The sequence below is a fragment of the Falco biarmicus genome, chromosome 1, assembly GCF_023638135.1.
Source record: "Falco biarmicus isolate bFalBia1 chromosome 1, bFalBia1.pri, whole genome shotgun sequence".
NCBI lineage: Eukaryota > Metazoa > Chordata > Aves > Falconiformes > Falconidae > Falco > Falco biarmicus.
In genome coordinates this window covers 42,331,647-42,350,258 of record NC_079288.1, presented here as the reverse complement: position 1 = coordinate 42,350,258, position 18,612 = coordinate 42,331,647, and the positions used below count along the sequence as shown (strand labels likewise).

General features: G+C 38.1%; 1 protein-coding gene across 14 annotated transcripts in view; it reads left to right on the top strand.

The window, feature by feature from the left end:
- EP400 (E1A binding protein p400) overlaps positions 1 to 18,612 on the top strand; it is a 49,630-nt gene that overhangs the window by 19,980 nt on the left and 11,038 nt on the right. For 7 of the 14 annotated variants that reach the window (XM_056341840.1, XM_056341834.1, XM_056341826.1 and 4 more), the window contains 24 exons: positions 339 to 508; positions 979 to 1,153; positions 1,568 to 1,704; positions 2,342 to 2,528; positions 3,499 to 3,665; positions 4,822 to 4,976; positions 5,498 to 5,734; positions 6,817 to 6,981; positions 7,821 to 7,988; positions 9,992 to 10,083; positions 10,863 to 11,161; positions 11,888 to 12,090; positions 12,192 to 12,361; positions 12,577 to 12,773; positions 13,274 to 13,385; positions 14,092 to 14,235; positions 14,534 to 14,692; positions 14,946 to 15,029; positions 15,623 to 15,754; positions 15,870 to 15,914; positions 16,025 to 16,178; positions 16,623 to 16,864; positions 17,423 to 17,596; positions 17,841 to 17,888. In XM_056341840.1, coding sequence (XP_056197815.1) covers positions 339 to 508; positions 979 to 1,153; positions 1,568 to 1,704; positions 2,342 to 2,528; positions 3,499 to 3,665; positions 4,822 to 4,976; positions 5,498 to 5,734; positions 6,817 to 6,981; positions 7,821 to 7,988; positions 9,992 to 10,083; positions 10,863 to 11,161; positions 11,888 to 12,090; positions 12,192 to 12,361; positions 12,577 to 12,773; positions 13,274 to 13,385; positions 14,092 to 14,235; positions 14,534 to 14,692; positions 14,946 to 15,029; positions 15,623 to 15,754; positions 15,870 to 15,914; positions 16,025 to 16,178; positions 16,623 to 16,864; positions 17,423 to 17,596; positions 17,841 to 17,888 — 3,816 coding nt within the window. Of the gene's footprint in view, positions 1 to 338; positions 509 to 978; positions 1,154 to 1,567; positions 1,705 to 2,341; positions 2,529 to 3,498; positions 3,666 to 4,821; positions 4,977 to 5,497; positions 5,735 to 6,816; positions 6,982 to 7,820; positions 7,993 to 9,991; positions 10,084 to 10,862; positions 11,162 to 11,887; positions 12,091 to 12,191; positions 12,362 to 12,576; positions 12,774 to 13,273; positions 13,386 to 14,091; positions 14,236 to 14,533; positions 14,693 to 14,945; positions 15,030 to 15,622; positions 15,755 to 15,869; positions 15,915 to 16,024; positions 16,179 to 16,622; positions 16,865 to 17,422; positions 17,597 to 17,840; positions 17,889 to 18,612 lie in introns of all 14 variants that reach the window. The other 7 variants (XM_056341876.1, XM_056341864.1, XM_056341858.1 and 4 more) reach the window with 4 other exon arrangements.

Genomic DNA, 18,612 nt, shown 5'->3' with positions numbered 1-18,612 from the left:
ACCATTTTAGATGGCAAGACCTTTAACTTACCTGTATGTTCCTTACACCCTGATGGGGTATTAGGGCTTTTTAATGCTACGAGTTGGTTTACAAAGAGATTCACACCTAATGATTCTAGATTTTCAAAGGTATTTTTGTAGCTCCTTGGTATTGAGCAATATGAGCACTATTTAACCTGCTTTCTGAATTGACTATAGTTTGAAGACCAAGTCCAAGACTGTTTTTTAGAATGCTTTTGTTCATAGCATCTTTCTGTCCTTAGTGAAGAAACAGCTGGTTGTAAGATACTTGAGAGTTCTGCCTTAGCTTTTCTGTCTCATCGTCTCCTTTTCTGTAGGAATGGGCAGAACCCAACAGCTTCAATGTGTGCATCACTTCCTACAAACAGCTGTTCAAAGGCCACCCAGCATTTATGAAAATGCGATGGAAATACTTGGTAGTAGATGAGATGCAACAAATAAAGAACATGACTGAGAAACACTGGGAGGCACTTTTCAGTCTCCGCAGGTATGGAGCAGAGAATTGTTTTCCTGCTGGCAGTGGGGTTTTGTCTTTTTGTGTCACACCGTTTTCTTCTTCACAGAAAACTCTTAAAAAACCTTGATTTGCTCTGCCCAAATTCCTGTGCAACATGCCTGTACAGAGGTGCCTTTAGCTGAAACAATCAGGATTCAGAGACATGTTCTGGATCTTTTTGCCACTGTCATAACACTGTAACTCTTCTTTGCTGGTACTCTGCTCCCAGACAGATCCCCTTGTATGTTCTGATACTCTGCAATGAGGAAGCTAGTTTGGTAGTATATTCAGAATTAAAAAGATAATTTTTCCTGGATTTAATTTTATTAGCATGACTTATTTCTTCTGTGTATCTGACAAACCTAAAACTACAGTAAATGGTGTTTGAATATTGGTGTCCTTTTCATAATGATACTAGCTAAACGCTGTATTGGTTAAAAATCTTCTCTTCTTATTGACAGCCAGCATCGTTTGCTTCTGATAGACACTCCTCTGCATAACACGCTGATGGAGTTGTGGACCATGGTACATTTTCTGATTCCGGGAATTTCCAGACCTTATTTAGATTTTCCAGTAAAAGCAGCTAATGAGGAGAACCAGGATTATTGCCATAAACTGGTCATCAGGTTACACAGAGTATGTTGTCTTTTTTTCTCATCTGTCCTACTACAGTAGTTAAGCTGTTTGGGGGGGTGGGGGGTGGGGAAGGGGAAGAAATGAAAAGATGTGGTTCAACTCAAAATTCCTGGCCTTCCTTAATACTTTATTCAGTTCAGACAGAAAGTCCTGCTGAAAGCAAGGATTTCTGCTACCAGAATAGTATGGGGATTTCTTTTAAAAAATAATACAAGGCTCAGATTTTGAAGCATAACATGCAGAAATTAAAGAACAAATTAATGCCTATACAACTGTGTGCATAGCAGTATGATTATATATGGCATATGAGGTTTATCACGTCAAATATGTTAGGTGTGAATAGGTTTAGCTTCCTCTTGTAAACTGCATCTTTGAAGTGAGAATTTTTTCCCCCTCAATTACGCAATGTTTCAGATGATTCAGCCATTTATTTTGCGAAGATCAAAGAGAGATGTTGAAAAGCAGCTAACAAAGAAATACGAACATGTGCTAAAGTGTCGTCTTTCTAGTCGACAAAAAGCTATGTATGAAGATGTCATATTACAACCAGGGTAAGGAGTTAAAACAGTAAATAAAAAATGCTGTTATCTTTGGTACTTAAGCGAGATGATAAATGATTGTCATGGTTGGAAGTGTTTTAGTGTTCTGTTGAATTTTTCCTTTATGACCAGTGAAAAGAGTATGATTACGTTGTAAACTAAAATTGCTGGCAAGTGATGATGTGGGCCTAATGAAAAACATACATTTACCTCTGGAAATTAAAAATCAAGTTGTAAGGGTCAGCTTTGCACCTATTTTGTTTTAAAATTTGTCTAATGAGTGGCTCTTCGTTTCTTAAAGTCCAGGGTGTTTCTTCTCACACCCACCCTTTTCCCTGTGCTGTGATATCGGGTGGTTATTGATAGATGCAGAGATGGAACAGAAAAGAAAGGAATCCAGTAGAGGATAGGGACCTGGTTAGGTCATATTTGACTGTAAGGTAGCACTGGTCCTTAAGTTTCATGTTTCCAAATTTACATTTGGTACAGTGTTACTTAAAATGCTCTAGAAAGACCCAGGTAAAATCAAAGCTTGTTTTAAGACTTTTGCAAGACATACTACATTGCATGTTCTCACCCTGCTTATTTAGGGACATCTCCATAAAAGCTGTACTTAAATCAATGTATTTCTGTATAAATTATTTGGTAGAACACAAGAAGCCCTCAAAAGTGGACACTTCATCAGTGTTCTGCATGTCCTGATGCAGCTGCAACGGATTTGTAATCACCCTGATCTGATAAACCCCCGGCTTTCAAGTACCTCTTACGTATCAGAAACACTGGAATACAGAACTGCATCTCTGGTACTGAGTGCCCTAGAAAGGGATATTTGGAAGGTGGGTAGAAAAGTCAACTTTTTTTTCCTCTCTTACTGCCCTTGTAGAATGTCAGTACTTAATATTGTTTTCTTATACACATTGTAAGTGTACCTGGAGTTTATAAATAGAAGGAATTCACTATTCCATAACTGTGCCTACCAGGTGCGTACTTGCTGCATCTCTTTTTTTGTAATAGTAGTTTGAGCTTTTCAAGTGGCTTGTAATCAGTAATTTTTCGTTAACTACTTGGTCAAAGAGAAATGAGCTTTGATTTCATTGTACTTCTGTTTGCAGGAGTCTTGCAACACTGAAACCACTCTGGGTAGTGCAGTGCTTATTTATGGCATTCAGTAATTTTCTTTCTGCTTTCAGTACCTAAAGGAGAGCAAAACTTCCTCTTTTTCACATAAGAGTAAATGCTGATTCAATGACTTAAGTCAGTATGCTTCTGTCACTCCATTTGAATACTGCTATTTGTGTTACCACTAAAGAAGTAATCCCCATTTTGAGGTAATCATAGGAAATAATTGCAGTAGAGAGAAGTATGAATAATGGAGTGGGCAAGATGATCTTTTTGGTTATTATTGGTATCCTTCATATTTTTCTACTCCTAAATTATATGCAAGCCTTTATTGTTTGGCATTTGAGCTTGATAATCAACAAACACCTAAGAGTTCTACTTAATTCTTTGGCAATTGTGGTGTATGATGAATTGTTAGATGTGCCTTGCTTTGAATTCTGTAACTGGCTAATGATTTCAAGTCCTTTTCTTTGTTGCTGATGCTTAAAATGAGACTATCGGTTTAAGATATATTTCCAAAGTTTCTAGACAGTTTTGGCTAATAATTAATAGTTTACTTTTTAAACTTCTGGCACTTATTTCAAGTTGAAAAGCAAAATATAGAAAGTGAATTCAGTATAGAACATAGAGAGGACTTAACTGTTTGGGTCATCACATAAAATAAACCTGATTTTACAATGTTCCTAGGAATCAGACCTGTCTCTCTTTGATCTCATTGGAATGGAAAACAAAATGACTCATTATGAAGCACAAATGTTGCCAAAACAAAAGGTTACTAGAAAGTTGATTGAAGAAATCTACAGCTCCCCTCCGCCACCGGCTAGGCCCAACCCAGTGAAACTCAAACCAAGCAGGTATGTACAACTACCCTCCTTTTAAGACAGAAGTGCAGGAGGAATATATAGCTTTGTTGTTATGTGTACAGAGTTCTGTCTGCATCTTTGGTAATGTGATTCACAGAAAACCTCAGGCTTGACTTTGTATTTTATTATTCTGTTGCTTTCTTGTTTACCCTTGAAAATAGGGAATCTATTTTAATAGTTTTTTTAAGGTGTACAATTCCACTTCAGGTTTTTTTTTTAATAATTTCCCATAGTTTTTATTTCACCAGCAGATGAATTTTATTCTTGGGGTCCTTGTTTATGGCAAATGAGTGTCGTTGTTTTGCAAAATGAACATGGAGATGATTCTTCAAGAGTAAACTGGACTTGCAGTGTTATAAGGGACATAGGAAGTTTTATAGCAGTAAATCTTTTAAGAGCATTTATCTCCTAGTGAAATAGTGATTTCAGAGTAACGTGAAATGTTTTTTCTGGTGCAGAGGAGCTGCTTGATGACCTGCTGGCATGTTGATGGCTCTCTGAAAATGATAGGAGCGTCCCATTCTTTTTCCAGATACTGGGCTAGACTCTTTAAGCTGTTTGCTGTCATTTTGGTGCATCCTGCATAAACTGGATGCACAGCAATGGAAGCTTTCTTCTTTCTTGGACTTAGCAAAACAGCTTTTGTTGGGGTCTGCAATGGGTTTGCAGACGAGTTAGTTGACTTCAAAGACTTAGCCGTGTACCTTTAAGACAGCCACAAACATGTCAGGTATGTGAACAGGATGTGAAGAACCGGAACTTAGAACTGCAGTGTACGGGCACCTACAGCTACGGCAAATAGCAAGCAAGAAGGACACAAAAACATACCAGGGTCTGACACCTGTACTGTCTAAGATATATAAGTAATTTGTATAAACAATAAAGGCCATTTTGTCATTTTGCCCGAACCCAGCCACGCACACATAGTGTGTTTTCAGTCCGCCTCAACCTGCGTCACCACAGGCTTTGTAGCATGTCTATGCATGAACTTTGCTGAAGTGATGGGTCTTGGCAGCTTCAGCCATTTGCGATAGAAAGATTAGCATCTGATGTGATTGGTTTATACTTTCCTCTGGTGATAGAAATTATTTTTAAAGGCTAAAACTGCTATCTTCCTGTAGGCTTTAACTTTTCATATTCTTTTCAGGTTGTTTCAACCTGTTCAGTACGGTCAGAAACCCGAGGGCAGGACTGTAGTTTTCCCAAGCACTCAAGTACAGCGCACGGTGACCACAGCGACAGTGACTCAGCAGGGACAGGTCCGAGGAAGATCACCCATATCTACAGTGTCTTCCAGTCAAGGTAAGGGAGCTGGTGCTAGGCTGGTTACCCGAACCTCTGTGTAGGCGGATAACAGCCAGCCTGTTAATAGAACTCCTTTTCCCTCCAGCTTAATCGTCTAGAATACTAATAGCTTAAAAATACCAACAGACTAATTGCCAGTAAATTGCCCGGCTAGTTTCTACAGTATGATCTGCTGGTATAATGCAAAACTAAGCTTTATGTAACCTAAGTGTTAGCTTGCGGAGTAAATATGGCACAGTTGGTATTTAAACCTCGATCGCGGGTAATGTTCTGTCAAAGACAGGGATGTATGGTCCTATTGTGTATTTATTTAACCTTTTATCGATGCTTTCCAAATCTGTAATGCTGTAAAGTAGGATGGAGTAAGAGGCGTGGCTAAAAATCCCAGTCTGTAAGGACAAACTGTTCCTGTAGCTGTTTTAATATCCTGTTGGAAGGTTTCTTTTTAATGCAGGTTGTTTAAAAGAGTGGAGTTAAAACCTCTAACAGCTTGCACAAACAACCCTTATTGATTGCAGCCGCAGCAGCACAGTTTCAGACAACTCAGGCTTCCACCAGTGCTCCAAGACACCAGCCCGCAGCGACCTTCACCACAGCAACTAGCACAGCCCACCCTGTGAAACCGCGGGGCCAGACGCCCGCGCAGGCGCAGCCGCTGGGCCAGGCCCAGCCGCAGGCCCCCCCGCACCCCGTCCAACAGAGTGTGCTGCCTCAGAGGCTGGTACTCACCTCCCAGGCCCAGGCACGGTTGCCTAGTAAGTGGCCTCCCCTTTCAAGGTTTCTCCCACCTTTGTACTACAACGAGGTTAAGTTACTAGGCACCCTAAAATGTGTACAGAATCGTTGTTTTTTTTTCACTCTTCTGATTAGCCTTGCTCAGTACGTTGTTTATGACCAAGGAAAATCGAAAATTGGATAAGAAACAATAGAATTGCTGTGGACATACATTAGCGGTGTCAACTTAATCTCCTGTTTCTGCATGTTTCTTCTGCTGGCAAGACTTCCTTCAGACCAAATGTTTTAGCTCTGTCCTAATTATTCCTTTCATGTTAAACACTAATCCATCTGCTAAAGGCCTCTCTCGCAGAGAGGAGTGTCGCAACTGTTAGGCAGAGAAAAGCGATGAGGCTTTGCTTCAAGGTTGTATGTGCACTGCCTATTAGCATGTGTATAGAGTACTGAGCATTGATGTATTAATTTTATCTCTGGGGTAACGTACTGCCTTTACAAAAGCTAAATTTTCACACCGATATTTTCTCAATATCCTAAAGCGTAATGCCTAAATGCCTCTAACCTTTCTACATTTAAATTACAAAAAGCTTGGTCCTTGCCACTTTAAAGCTTTTTGGTTTGTCTAAGTGCAGATCACTGAATATAAATCATGTCTCATCAGCAAATTTCAGGCCATTTCAAACATGTATTTACAGTGCCACAGGTGTGAACATTTTTGCCTCTTCCTTAAACCTTCCTTCCTGCTCTTGAAAAGGCAGTGAGAATCACTTTGATGTCTATACTCGTTCTGTTACAAAGTGTCACATGAGTTTTCAGGTAGCTCTTAACTTTTTTGCTAATGAAAGTGGTAACTTCTAAAATGTTGATGTTCTTAACCTTTAAACAATCAGCTTTTTTCCAGTTTGTCCAACAAATACAGAAAGCAATACCTGCTTAACTTCTGTATGACACTTTTGATGCACTAAGTGTAATTATGCATGGAAGGCGCTTCAGCACCAGTGTACTAACCAAAACTTAGAATTGTGAATATTGAACAACCTGCCTCCCACTTTGTTGTGTGTTTTTTTTTTTTTTTTTTTTTAATGCCTGTTTCCCTCCTTAACAGGTGGTGAGGTAGTAAAAATAGCTCAGCTGGCTTCTATAGCAGGAGCACAAGGCAGGATCACTCAGCCAGAGACCCCTGTAACACTGCAGTTCCAAGGGAACAAGTTCACTTTATCACATAGTCAACTTCGCCAGCTCACTGCGGGGCAGCCCTTGCAGTTACAAGGTACTTGTTAAGGGAGTTTTCTGTTATTTAAGAGTGCTCATGTTTTGATATGGGCAGCGTGTTCCGTGTTGTTATACGTGAAGGAGGTTTCTCCATCCCCACTGCTCGTGCTGTTCTGTTCTACCTGTTCTCAGTGTGAGACAGGGGTAATAAGGTAGCTCTGTTTTGAAATATAAATACCTATCAAATGAAAGACATGGTTACTTTCTTTTTCTGTATTGTGTTTCAAGATTTTATTACTTTTTTTCACATTTTTTTCACATTTGTTTTCACATATGTACAATACAGCTAAAGTAAGGTGAGGCAGTATTTCAGATGCACTCCCTGATAGGCAGAAACAGACAAAACTGAGGATGTTTTTTGTTTGTTCTGAAATGGTGTAAATAAAACTTCAGGATTGGTGTACCTCTGAATTTTGGCTCAGGTATTACCCTGACCTGAATACTCTACTGACAGTATGTTTTGCCCCCAAATGTCCCTTGCTGGTGGTGTGTGTGTTGCCAAATTCAGGAGGACGTGGAAATCGTGACAAAATAGAGGGAATGCTAAGTGAGGACTTTTTTGGTTTGGCTTCATCTGAATTCCGTATAAAATACCTGGATTTAGAATGATAACTTTACAATGTGAAATACCTCTGTAACTATGAAGACTTGGGTGTTTCCCTCCTGCCAGATATTAGGGAACTTTAAATCAGATTGATGTAACGAACTTGTCTGGGAAAATTTAACACAGTTTGACACCATAATGATCAGTTTGTAACAGTAGTATCTTTTGCTAGAGAATACTAGTTATTCTTTCCTGCTCTGTCCAACTTCATTTTTTAAAAACTTCCCTTGCAGGAAGTGTTCTTCAGATTGTATCAGCACCTGGTCAGCAGTATTTGAGACCTCAGGGCCCAGTAGTCATGCAGACGGTTTCCCAAGCAGGAACTGTTCAGAACGCTCTGAATGCTTTAGGAAACCAGCATCAAGCAGGTGTCCCCACTTCCACAGCAGTCACGCAGCAAGGTAGGTTTTCTAGCCTGAAGAATTGTCTCTATCTAAACATTCAATTACTAAAATAACTTTGGTATGTAACTCCAAATTGTTGTAGACTTTAATTCTGTAAGGTGAGTTCAGCAGGAGGAAAACTATGAGGCAAATCCTTCTGATTTGTGCATGAGGTGTACTGGAATTTTAGATAATTTTTTAGTACAAACTTGGGAGAGCTTGAAACTGAATTCAATGTATAGAATTTTTTTACCAGTTGGGTCTTAGGTCAGATTTTTGTGGGAAGAAGTGAGCTTGAAATACTTTGTTATTTTTTGACAGGAAAGATCGGGGAGATTATTTCTTATACTGACAGAATGTCCCACAGTTTTCTCCATTTTTCCACATTGATTTTGCTCTTATCTAATTTTCTTTACTTCTCTGTCTAATCAAGTACTTTTCCCTTTCCTTCTGCAAGTACTGCCTAGGCTTTTGGTGCCTTGCTGCAAATGTGATCAGTTCCTTGCTTACAACCACAATCAAGATGTTGATCAAAAACCAATACAGAAATTGCTGTCTAGGATGCATTTACAACAGAACAGCAGATTGTTAAATGATGATAAATGCAATGCTAGGAATTCATTCTGTGGAAATAGCCATCTGCTATACTTTTCTCTGGATATAAACCATTCCCTCAAAACAGACTATTTACTGCTCCTTTTTGATGTATTAATGTGCCCTTGAAGTTCCTATTTTGACTTTCTGAAGAGTAAACATCTCATCATAAAAAGGGGAGAGGGAGCTTCAACAGCCTCCTGGTTCTTGAGAGGTAAAGGATTTCTGTCATAGTTTGGAAGATCTGTGGCTCAAATGTTTCACCCTCCAGCTCTGATTACATTCAGGTGCTCCTGATATGGCCACAGTTCAGGATGAAAATAGATGTAAGATTTCTACAAAACCTCATGCATCTTACTAATCTCATGATGGTAAAAAGAGAGCTCCATTAAAAGCAATAATAACTGAAGTACTGTTTCCAATTGATAAAAGAAAACTATTATTTTTGCTGTTCATCTTTGGAGGAAGATGTAAAGCATATTGAAAATACTTATTTTGGCTTTCTGAATTTTGGATAAAATGCCAAATAAATTCCATTGCTTTGCGTGATTGTAAACTAATTGCTGGGCTCTTGCATAGCTGTGTAGTGTAATTGGATTTATGGTGGCTGTCTGTATGAGCTTGTTTATAATTAGAATGCAGAAAGGCAAAGCTTAAACGTCTGTACCCCTTGGAGTCTATTATTCTTAATGTAAGGGCTGGCACCTGCTGGATAACTTGAATGCAGTTCTTCGGGGGTGCATTGACTTGCCTCCAAGTACGGTTTCAGTGACTAGTGGAGGGTTGTGCTACTTTTCTAGAACAAATAATCAGTGCTGCTGAGCGATGCATTCTGGCTGGGGTAGGAACCTATATATCCTGTCGAGAGTGACTGCTGCACAGTTAGGCTGCTAGTACGTGAATGGTATTACTGTTTTTTCGATTAGTTTACTTGAGTGTAATGTTCTTACAGTTTAGTTAGCTGTCTGGGAAAACATCTGTGAGTGGTTGAATTCGCAAGAATGCTTCTGTGAGATTCCATTATACAGTTTCATCAGTTTGTAGATACACTGAATTCATGTGTCTTCTGAAAAATCTTAAATTATTTGTTTAAGACAAATTAGAACAATCTTTTCCTGATTTAGAGTGCAGTTTCTAAATGTTAATACCTATTGCCCTATACATGACATTTTGAATGCAGCAGGTCTTTGTGCAAAGTAAAAGTAAAATTCCATTGGTTTATCTTGGATTTTTGTGAAAATGTTAGTGTAAATGTCAGATGTATGTTGTGTAACAAAGTACAGATTTGCAATACTAAGTGGACATTTAGACTAAAAATTTGTCTGCAATTATGATGTGTTACAGCTATGAAATGTCTACTTACTGAAAATAATAAATGAAACCAGTCTTCAGAAGAATAAATATGTAAACACAAGGTTTATCCTCAGTTTGTATTCCAGGTAGAACTGCAGTTACTAATTTGTCATCTGGTGACATGGGATCAGCATTAAAACCAGCACCTACACTTGGACAATCGCAGGTACTTAATTTTTATTTTCTTACGGAAACACAACTTTTTAGGATTGATACTAAATCCGTGTAATAGTTGGAAGTTATAATTTACAAAGCTGGCATAAATTAGGAACTGAGATGATTACAGAGTAGGTAAACCCCCCAAATTTTGTTAGTGTTTAGACAGATCCGATGTATTTTCATCTGTAATCCGTAGTTTAAAATAAATTCTGTTGTATATAAGAGCTAACAGCTTGCTTGTGCTGTGGGTAGCAGCAGGTTCTTGTAACCGTAATATATTGTAGTTATGTAGTAATGCATAAATAACAGAATCATAAGATTTTCTGTGTTTTGAACACAAAGGCAGTTGGGCAAGTTTTAGTAGATTTATAATCTTAACAAATTTTTAGATAAGACAACTCAAGCAACCTATAAAGCATAGGGAAACATCAAGTATATGTTAAACTGTGCAAGAACCTGCACCTTGTCAATATTGATTGAAAGGTCTCAGATATGAATGATTTATTTTTATTTCCAAAACTATGAAAATATACTTTTAAAAAAGGAAGAAGACACTAAACCAAGATAGAATTGACTCTTTAATATGAATTGAATTTAGGTATAGTGTTCAAATTTTATCTGAAATTTACACCTTTTGTGATTTGTCTAAGTAGTTGCTATAATCTAGGATGTCGGTGCTATAAAGCACACAGTACTCTGATCCCGATAGCTTCATTATAAAGAAACTCAGATTTCTAAGTGATTGTGATGAGCAGCAAATGTTTTGTTTAACTTTTCTTGGTGAAGGAAACATACGAAGAAAAGAGCCGGCTTTTGAAGGAGCGCCTGGACAGAATATTTTCTGGCAATGAGCGCCGTTGTTCACGGGCCCCGATGTATGGCAGAGACTTGCTGAGTGTTTGTTCTTTGGCTGGTGGAAGGAGGCCCTCTCAGCCGTCTTCCCATGAAATCAACAGTTGGAGGTGGGCTGGCTTTGTGAACTGTTGCCTTTCTTCAAGTGCCTCTGGAGGCCCAAGTAACCCCTTGCAAGAAATGATCCTGACTTTGGTTCAGCAACAAGAATCTCTGAAGGATGTTGTTAACAGGTAACGTGTGACTGCCTTGTAAGTCTTTGCCACATTTAGTTATTTTTAAACACTCCTTTTCAAAAAAGCTTCTGTTCACGAGCTTGTTAGATTCAGACTGATTTATTTAGCAGTAAATGATGTGCAGTATGAACATAAAAAGTAACAGTCACTTCTGTTTCTTTTAGGATCTTCTTAATAAGAGTTTTCAGTGCTCATTCCTAATATTTCAAGCCCAAAATCAGCTGACCATACTTCAGCTTACATTGTTATGCTTTGGATTTACTTCTGATTTATACCTTTTGGACCCAACTAATAAGACACAGAGATATAGGCAAAAGGTAGTTTGGTTAAACCTGATGTTTAGTGGACTTTGTGCAGAGCAATAACTGCAGTATTCTGGAAACATGAAATGCAACTGGAAGAACTCGAACTTTTTTGAGTTGCTTTTACTAAGTTTGGTATGATGGGTGTTTTCTTGTGTTTGAGCTCCAGTGACTGAATACAGTGGTCACAGTGCAAAAACCTTAACAGAAGCTATCATCAAAGCAGACAAAAAAAACCCCAAAAAGCAAAGGGAGATAGAGAATATTAACACTTTGAAGGCGTGCAGTGTTTACTGTGTCACTTTGTTAAAGTAGTTGGGTAATAGTGTGAAGGTTGTCAGGCTTAAAATTATTGCTGCAGATGATAATTTTGTGTGTAACTTTTTAAACTGGTATTCCCTTGTTTTGATGCTTTTCACAGGGCTCTCTTCGTGTTGCCAGCTGCAGTTGCTGCTCCTCCATGTTTGTATGTGGCAAATCCTCCCCCCTCATATAGTCACAGACTGAAACTCCTTAAGCACAGTCTTAGGCAGAAGGCAGCTCCGCACTTGCATCAGTTGCAACAGATTACAACTCCTCACTTGCTGCAGTTCCCTGACCTCCGGCTGGTGCAGTATGACTCAGGTAAAGGAGGACATTTGGGGATAATACTTCAGTAATTTCCTGCTGCACAGGAATGGGATTTCTGTATAAAAACATTATTGGTTTTTGTCTTTGAAATATAGGAAAATTAGAAGCTCTTGCTGTCTTGCTTCAGAAGTTGAAATCTGAAGGGCGCCGTGTGCTGATTTTGTCACAGATGATTCTGATGTTGGACATACTGGAATTGTTCCTGAATTTCCATTTCCTCACATTTGTGAGGATTGATGAATATGCTAACCATGAACAACGGCAGGTAAGTCTGCCCTAACAGTTGTCCACTGGTACAGCAATATGTGCTGCTCAGGCTTTTATGCGCTACAGCAGGGGAAGGAAATTTGCCTTGTTCCTTACTTGTTTTGACACACCTAACTTGTTTTTGTCTGGTTTTTGTTAGGCTGTAGTGAATTTGGTTTGGTATTTTTATCTTGGTGTGTGGTTTATTTACTCCTTGCTGATTTGTTTTTGTAGGAGCTGATGAAAATTTTCAACAGAGACAAGCGCATCTTCTGTGCCATCCTTTCCTCTCACAGTCGTTCCACTGGAGTCAGTCTTGTTGAGGCAGACACTGTTGTGTTCTACGACAACGATCTAAACCCAGTGATGGATGCAAAAGCTCAGGAATGGTGTGACAGAATTGGGAGATGTAAAGATATCCATATATACAGGTGATGGTTACAGATCCAACTGCTCTTTAACATGCTTTAATGTAAGGTTAATCCAGAAGGTGCTACTCTATGATCTGAAATAAAGTGGAAACTGCTGAAAACTTCATCTCACTTCAATAAAAAGGTGCCAGGTTATCATATGAAAATGTATTCTGTCTTAACACCAGATGTAATGAATGAATTATACCTGCATGGGGTTTTTTATGTTAGTTTACATGGGTTTTTTTTAAGTGAGATGTTTTTTGATTTTTTTTCTATTTTATTTTATTTCTAAGTTATACTAATTGTTAAAAGAAAGCTTGTAAGTAGAGGTGGTAGCAGTATGTGTTGTGTTCTGGGCCTGTACCAGAACTAAAAAAACCCCCCAGAAACCACCACATTTTAAGAGTTCATTGTTACTTTCTAAGGGCAATTTCCTTTTTTGTTTCTGAAAGCTGTTTTGGAAATGACTTATCAGATTTCTATTACTTTTCTCTTTTTTTTTCTTTTTTTTTGTTTAGGCTTGTCAGTGGTAATTCTGTGGAAGAGAAGCTTTTGAAAAATGGCACAAAGGACTTGATCAGAGAAGTAGCTGCTCAGGGAAATGACTATTCAATGGCCTTTTTAACACAAGTAAGTTAATATTCAAAATGTTGAAATACCTGTATTGCAATGTTTAATAAATTTAAGCATTTGTGTTGGAGAGTTTAATAACTGTTCAGCAGCCATCTGTTTGGGCTAGAATTGGTAGGTAGGTATATTAAATTTCATGATTGCTTGAACTCTAGGTGTTAGGGCCACATTCTCTCAAAGGCTTTTCATCTGCTTTTGTTCTGTTATCTGCATAGTGATGCACAGGCATCACCTAAGTGACTTAATATATTCTGATTTCTTGCACCTTGCTGCAAAATTCTGTAAAGCTTCTAAGGATGAAGGTTTCAACAACTTCAAAAGCATGAAATATAAAGTTTTGGTATTTAATGAGTTAGGCGCTCAGTTGCTCTTCTGAAGATGCACCAGACAGCGACTGCAGTGATGAAGCTAGTCCGTTCCCTTCTGGAGCTCCCAGTATGGTGGTGCAGGATGAGACTTTCTATTTCTGACTTCCCTATAAATGAACTTTCAACACTTTCTTGTAGGGCTACAGAGTAGAACAGAAAGTTCAGAAGAGAAAATGGAGAATTTTCCAGAAATGACAGATAGAGGTTTATTTCTTCTTTAGTCAGTCCATAGTTTATAAGGTCACTTGAACCTGAGCTAATTCAAAGTTAAATAAAACAATAGAATGATCCTGAAAGCTGAATGTAATTATTTGTTTTTTTTCCTTTTACTTACCAAGCAAACAATTCAGGAGTTATTTGAGGTTCATTCTCCTATGGAGGATTCTGGATTTAGAGTGAAAGCGGAAGAATTTGTAGTACTTTCTCAAGAGCCATCTCCAGCAGAAAATATTTCACCTAAAGTTGCAAGACCATTCATAGAGGTAATTATTAATGCGTGCCTTAAAGATACGACTGTGCAACATTAGTATTAAACAGCTGCCTTATCTTTTTTTATTTGGGTAAATTCTGTCAGTCTCTTTGTGGTAGTTTTATGTTATTTTCCATGTAACAAAACTTTCCAAAGCCCAGAGATTTGTTATATGCTTTCTGGGAGCTCTTTCTCTTGCCTCAGCAGAGACTTATGCCAGAAATTTGTGTGGGATTTCAGTGAACTTCTGATGTGGTTTCTTTCAATACTTTTGAAGTCTTCATTATTTTTAAAATATGTCTTTCTGAAAGGCTCTCAACAGTATTGAACAAGAGGATGAGGAGTCAAATGATTGCATACAAGAAATAGGATCAGAGTCAAGCATGGAACCTTTAATCTCGGAGCTCTGTGAGACAAAATACAATGAAGAGCCTTCGCAGCTGCAGGAGCTAGTTGCTGTTGTGGATCAGGTACCATGACTTTCCATGAACATTTAGCTAAAAAATAATATTTAGTTCAAATATAGTTCAATTTCTTTGCAGTCTGGCCTTAGAACAACTTTTTGTCTATGGGATTCATACTCCAATTAAATGGATGTCAGATCTCCTGCTGACTTAAGATGTTAGGGTGTTTATTTTTAAGGAGGACTTTGATACACTCCCCTTCAGTTTTCTTTTATTATCCTCAATATTAACTTTTTTTTCCCTTGATACGTTTTCTCAGCTTACTCCAATTGAGAAGTATGCTTTGAATTATTTAGAGCTCTTCTACGTTTCAGTTGATGAGAATGAGCCACGATTGAATGAGGTAAAACAACACATCTTTCTTTTCCATGTTCTGTCACAGTATGTACAAGCAGGGTTATATTTTCAGTGTGAAGTGGAAGTTTTTTCCAATGACGTGGTATATATCATAGGTACTTCTGTGATCTTCTCTTGCTCTACTTTATGAACACTGGAATGCCTTACAGAGAGCTTATTATTTTGGGATTCTCTTGGTTTAAGCAGATGTCAGTTCTTAATTTTGTTTCTATAAAATGGGAGTGACATTCTTCAGCACAGCTCAGCAAATATTTGTTGTACTCCATCGTTAGCTGGGGAAAAAAATTCTTTCATTTCAGTGAGCCTGCTTATTTGGGTAAAGGAGCTGTGTTCTGGCTGTCTGGATTGTTTGACTGAAATTCTGAGCTTGCTTTAATTTGAGGGTTTAAAGAGCCTCAACAGAGACCAAAAAATCTGTTCTAAATGATTGTGAAAGTGTCTGTTAAGAAATTGTTGTAAGATTTCTGTGCCTGAAAATGTCGAAGTTCAAGGAGTTTGTCCATAAAAATACAGATCGATAACTTCTAATCCAGTGTCTGTTATTGCATAAAGTTTATAAGGAGTTTGACTTTCATCTAGATGGAATTGAAAACTGCAAAGAAAGCATGGGAAGTCCAGCACATGAAGGAGTTAAAGGAAAAAGAGCAAAAAATGCTTTGGGAGGATGAAGAGGAACTTCTAACCTACACTCGGGAGGATGCATACAACAAAGTAATTTCTGATTAGTATTGTTTTTCTTAATAGATACATTACAATATTCTGAGAATATCTTTTCCTTCAGAGTTCAGTTGGATCATTTGAATTGTATTCTCTTATTGCTCTGTAGGAGTATGTCTATGAAGGCCCAGATGGACAAACTGAAATAATGCCAGTAAGTAAAAGTAACACCACATGGCCTAAAGAGGCACTTTTTTTTTTTTTAAAACATAAAATCTGTAGAAAGTTGATAACTGCAGTAACTACAAACTTTGTTCTGTGCAGCTTTGGACTCCTCCCACTCCCCCTCAGGATGACAATGATATCTACATAGATTCTGTTATGTGCCTGATGTATGATACCACCCCTATTCCAGAATCAAAGTTGCCTCCAGTGTATGTCAGGAAGGAGCGTAAACGACACAAAACCGATCCATCTGGTAAGCGTTTGTTCAGAACTGTCCTGAGATTTATTGCTGAGCTGAAAAAATCAGTTGTTTTTTTCATACTTCCTGCATGTCTCGTCCAGTAAAGATCAAATTTGCAGGTTTGAAGAGATGAAAAATCTGTTTCACTGCTGTCTTGAAGCAATACAACCGCTGGAAGCCCCCGTTCTTACAGTGTGTCTTTCTATTTAGATATAAGGGTGTTTTTGAAAGGACAACTTTAGAAAACAGCCATTCTGTTATATGAGTTAGGACAAGGCTGATCTTACTTTATACTAGGCTGTGTTGAGTTACCAACAGTACGCTTTTAAGAGGCAATGGGGAATACGCTGTACACAAGTAGGAGCATTTTGTGTCTGTAAGTAGCAGAGGAATCAAAGAATGGGAGTAACTTTTACCAAAATTTTACCAAAAAATGTGTTTTTTCTTTTGTCTTAGCTGCAGGTAGGAAGAAAAAGCAACGTCATGGAGAGGCAGTTATTCCACCTCGTTCACTTTTCGATAGAGCAACTCCGGGAATGTTGAAAATGCGCCGAGAGGGCAAAGAGCAAAAGAAAAACATCTTGTTAAAACAACAAACACAGTTCGCAAAGCCTTTGCCAACCCTTGTCAAACCAGCTGCTGAAGCTGGACAGGATAATCCAGAGTGGTTGATAAGTGAAGACTGGGCACTTCTGCAGGTCAGATGATCCCTGCGCTTTCTGCTGTGATTTATTGTGTTTTTGCTTCTAATTTCAGAAATGGCTTTTTCTGCACTTCTCTCTCTTCAGGGTTATTTCTAATTCTTAATGGCTAGTTTGGCATTTGCTGACATAACTCAGAACAGATTGCCTATCTTTGTGCTCCTCTAAGGGTAAATTAAAGGTTAAACTACAAAAGGCACAATTAAGTCCCATTTTTGTTGTAGAGATCACTTACTGTTGTGTCTCAGATTAGCTGTGCTGGCTGGACAGTGGATAACGCAGCTAAGGCTCTCCCCACCTGTGAGAAGAGAGCAGTAGTGGAATGGCAGCTCTCTGTTCCTCTTTCACCAATCTCCAAGTGTTTTTGTGCCTGTCAGTCTGCGTAATGGCATTTTATGCTCATTTATTCTCTGTCAGCATAGGTGAACCCATAGCCTGAGCCCAAAGCTATCTGTATCATTGTAGTAACAGTGTGTGGACACATGCAGATAAGGGTAGGTTTGGAAGATTGCAATGATTTGTCATCTGAAGCTTTTGTACTTTTATCTTTTGTAGGCAGTGAAGCAGCTGCTGGAGCTTCCTTTAAATCTTGCTGTTGTATCGCCAGCACACACTCCCAATTGGGACCTTGTTAGTGATGTTGTTAATTCATGCAGCAGAGTCTATCGCTCACCAAAACAATGCCGAAACAGATATGAAAATGTCATTATTCCAAGGGAAGAAGGAAAGGTGAGTTGACATAGAATGATGCGTCTTTTTTTTTACCTTAAGTTTGTAGAGTTTTTTTTCCTTATCTCTGTAAACACTTGATTTTTGTTAAATGTTTCAACAGTGTAAATAAATAACTTTTAAAAGATTATAAAATTATCCTCATCAGGATTTCCACTTATTTTATGTGATTTCTGTGAAAAGAAAAAGCACCTGAACGAAATCTTCCACAAAAGATCATCTAACTTTCCTTCTTATTTTACAGCTAATGTACGAAGCTAATCCTAAAAAGAAGACAAAAAGTATTTATAAGGTGTGCATTGGTATTCTTTCAAAATCAAATCTAGACACTGTGGTATTTAGCAGCAATGGAGGTGGGCAGATAATTCATATGAGATCCATGTCAAGTGTTACTTGAGTTCTGAAACATTAATTAAAATTCCAAATTTATTTTTCCTTTCTTTGTTGATACAGTGGATTGACACCAGACTTCAGCTTTTGGATTTGATAGATAAATTTTAAGTCATGCACAAAGTTTGTGATTTCACTTAAACTGTAGTGGGTATTTTTCCACCTAACAACAACCATGTAACTTATCTTGATTGTTATGATGGTACTTAAGATCTTTAAGAATGTACTTCATGCTAGAGTCTAAGTGGATTACAAATATATAGTGAATTTAATGCTTGAAGCACCTTTTAGTAAATGTGGATGATAGTATGCTACAGAAACAAAAATAAATTCCATGATTATAAACAACTTCTTCCAAACCACACAGCAATTTAATGGCAGAACTGATTAGACAATCTAGAACTTCCGACTGTAGTCCCATTCTCTGACTAATAAGCAGGTTTGTCCCTGACTGGCAGTTTCTGCTTAGGAGAAGCCAAATGTTAGAATGGCATGGTGTGCTGAATGTTAACATAGCTTTGTTGGGAGAGCAGTGCAGTGATGGTTTTATTTTATTATGTGCGCTATGCATAACTATAAACTAATGGGCTCTTGGTTTGGGTACTGAATTAAACTTGCGAAATCTA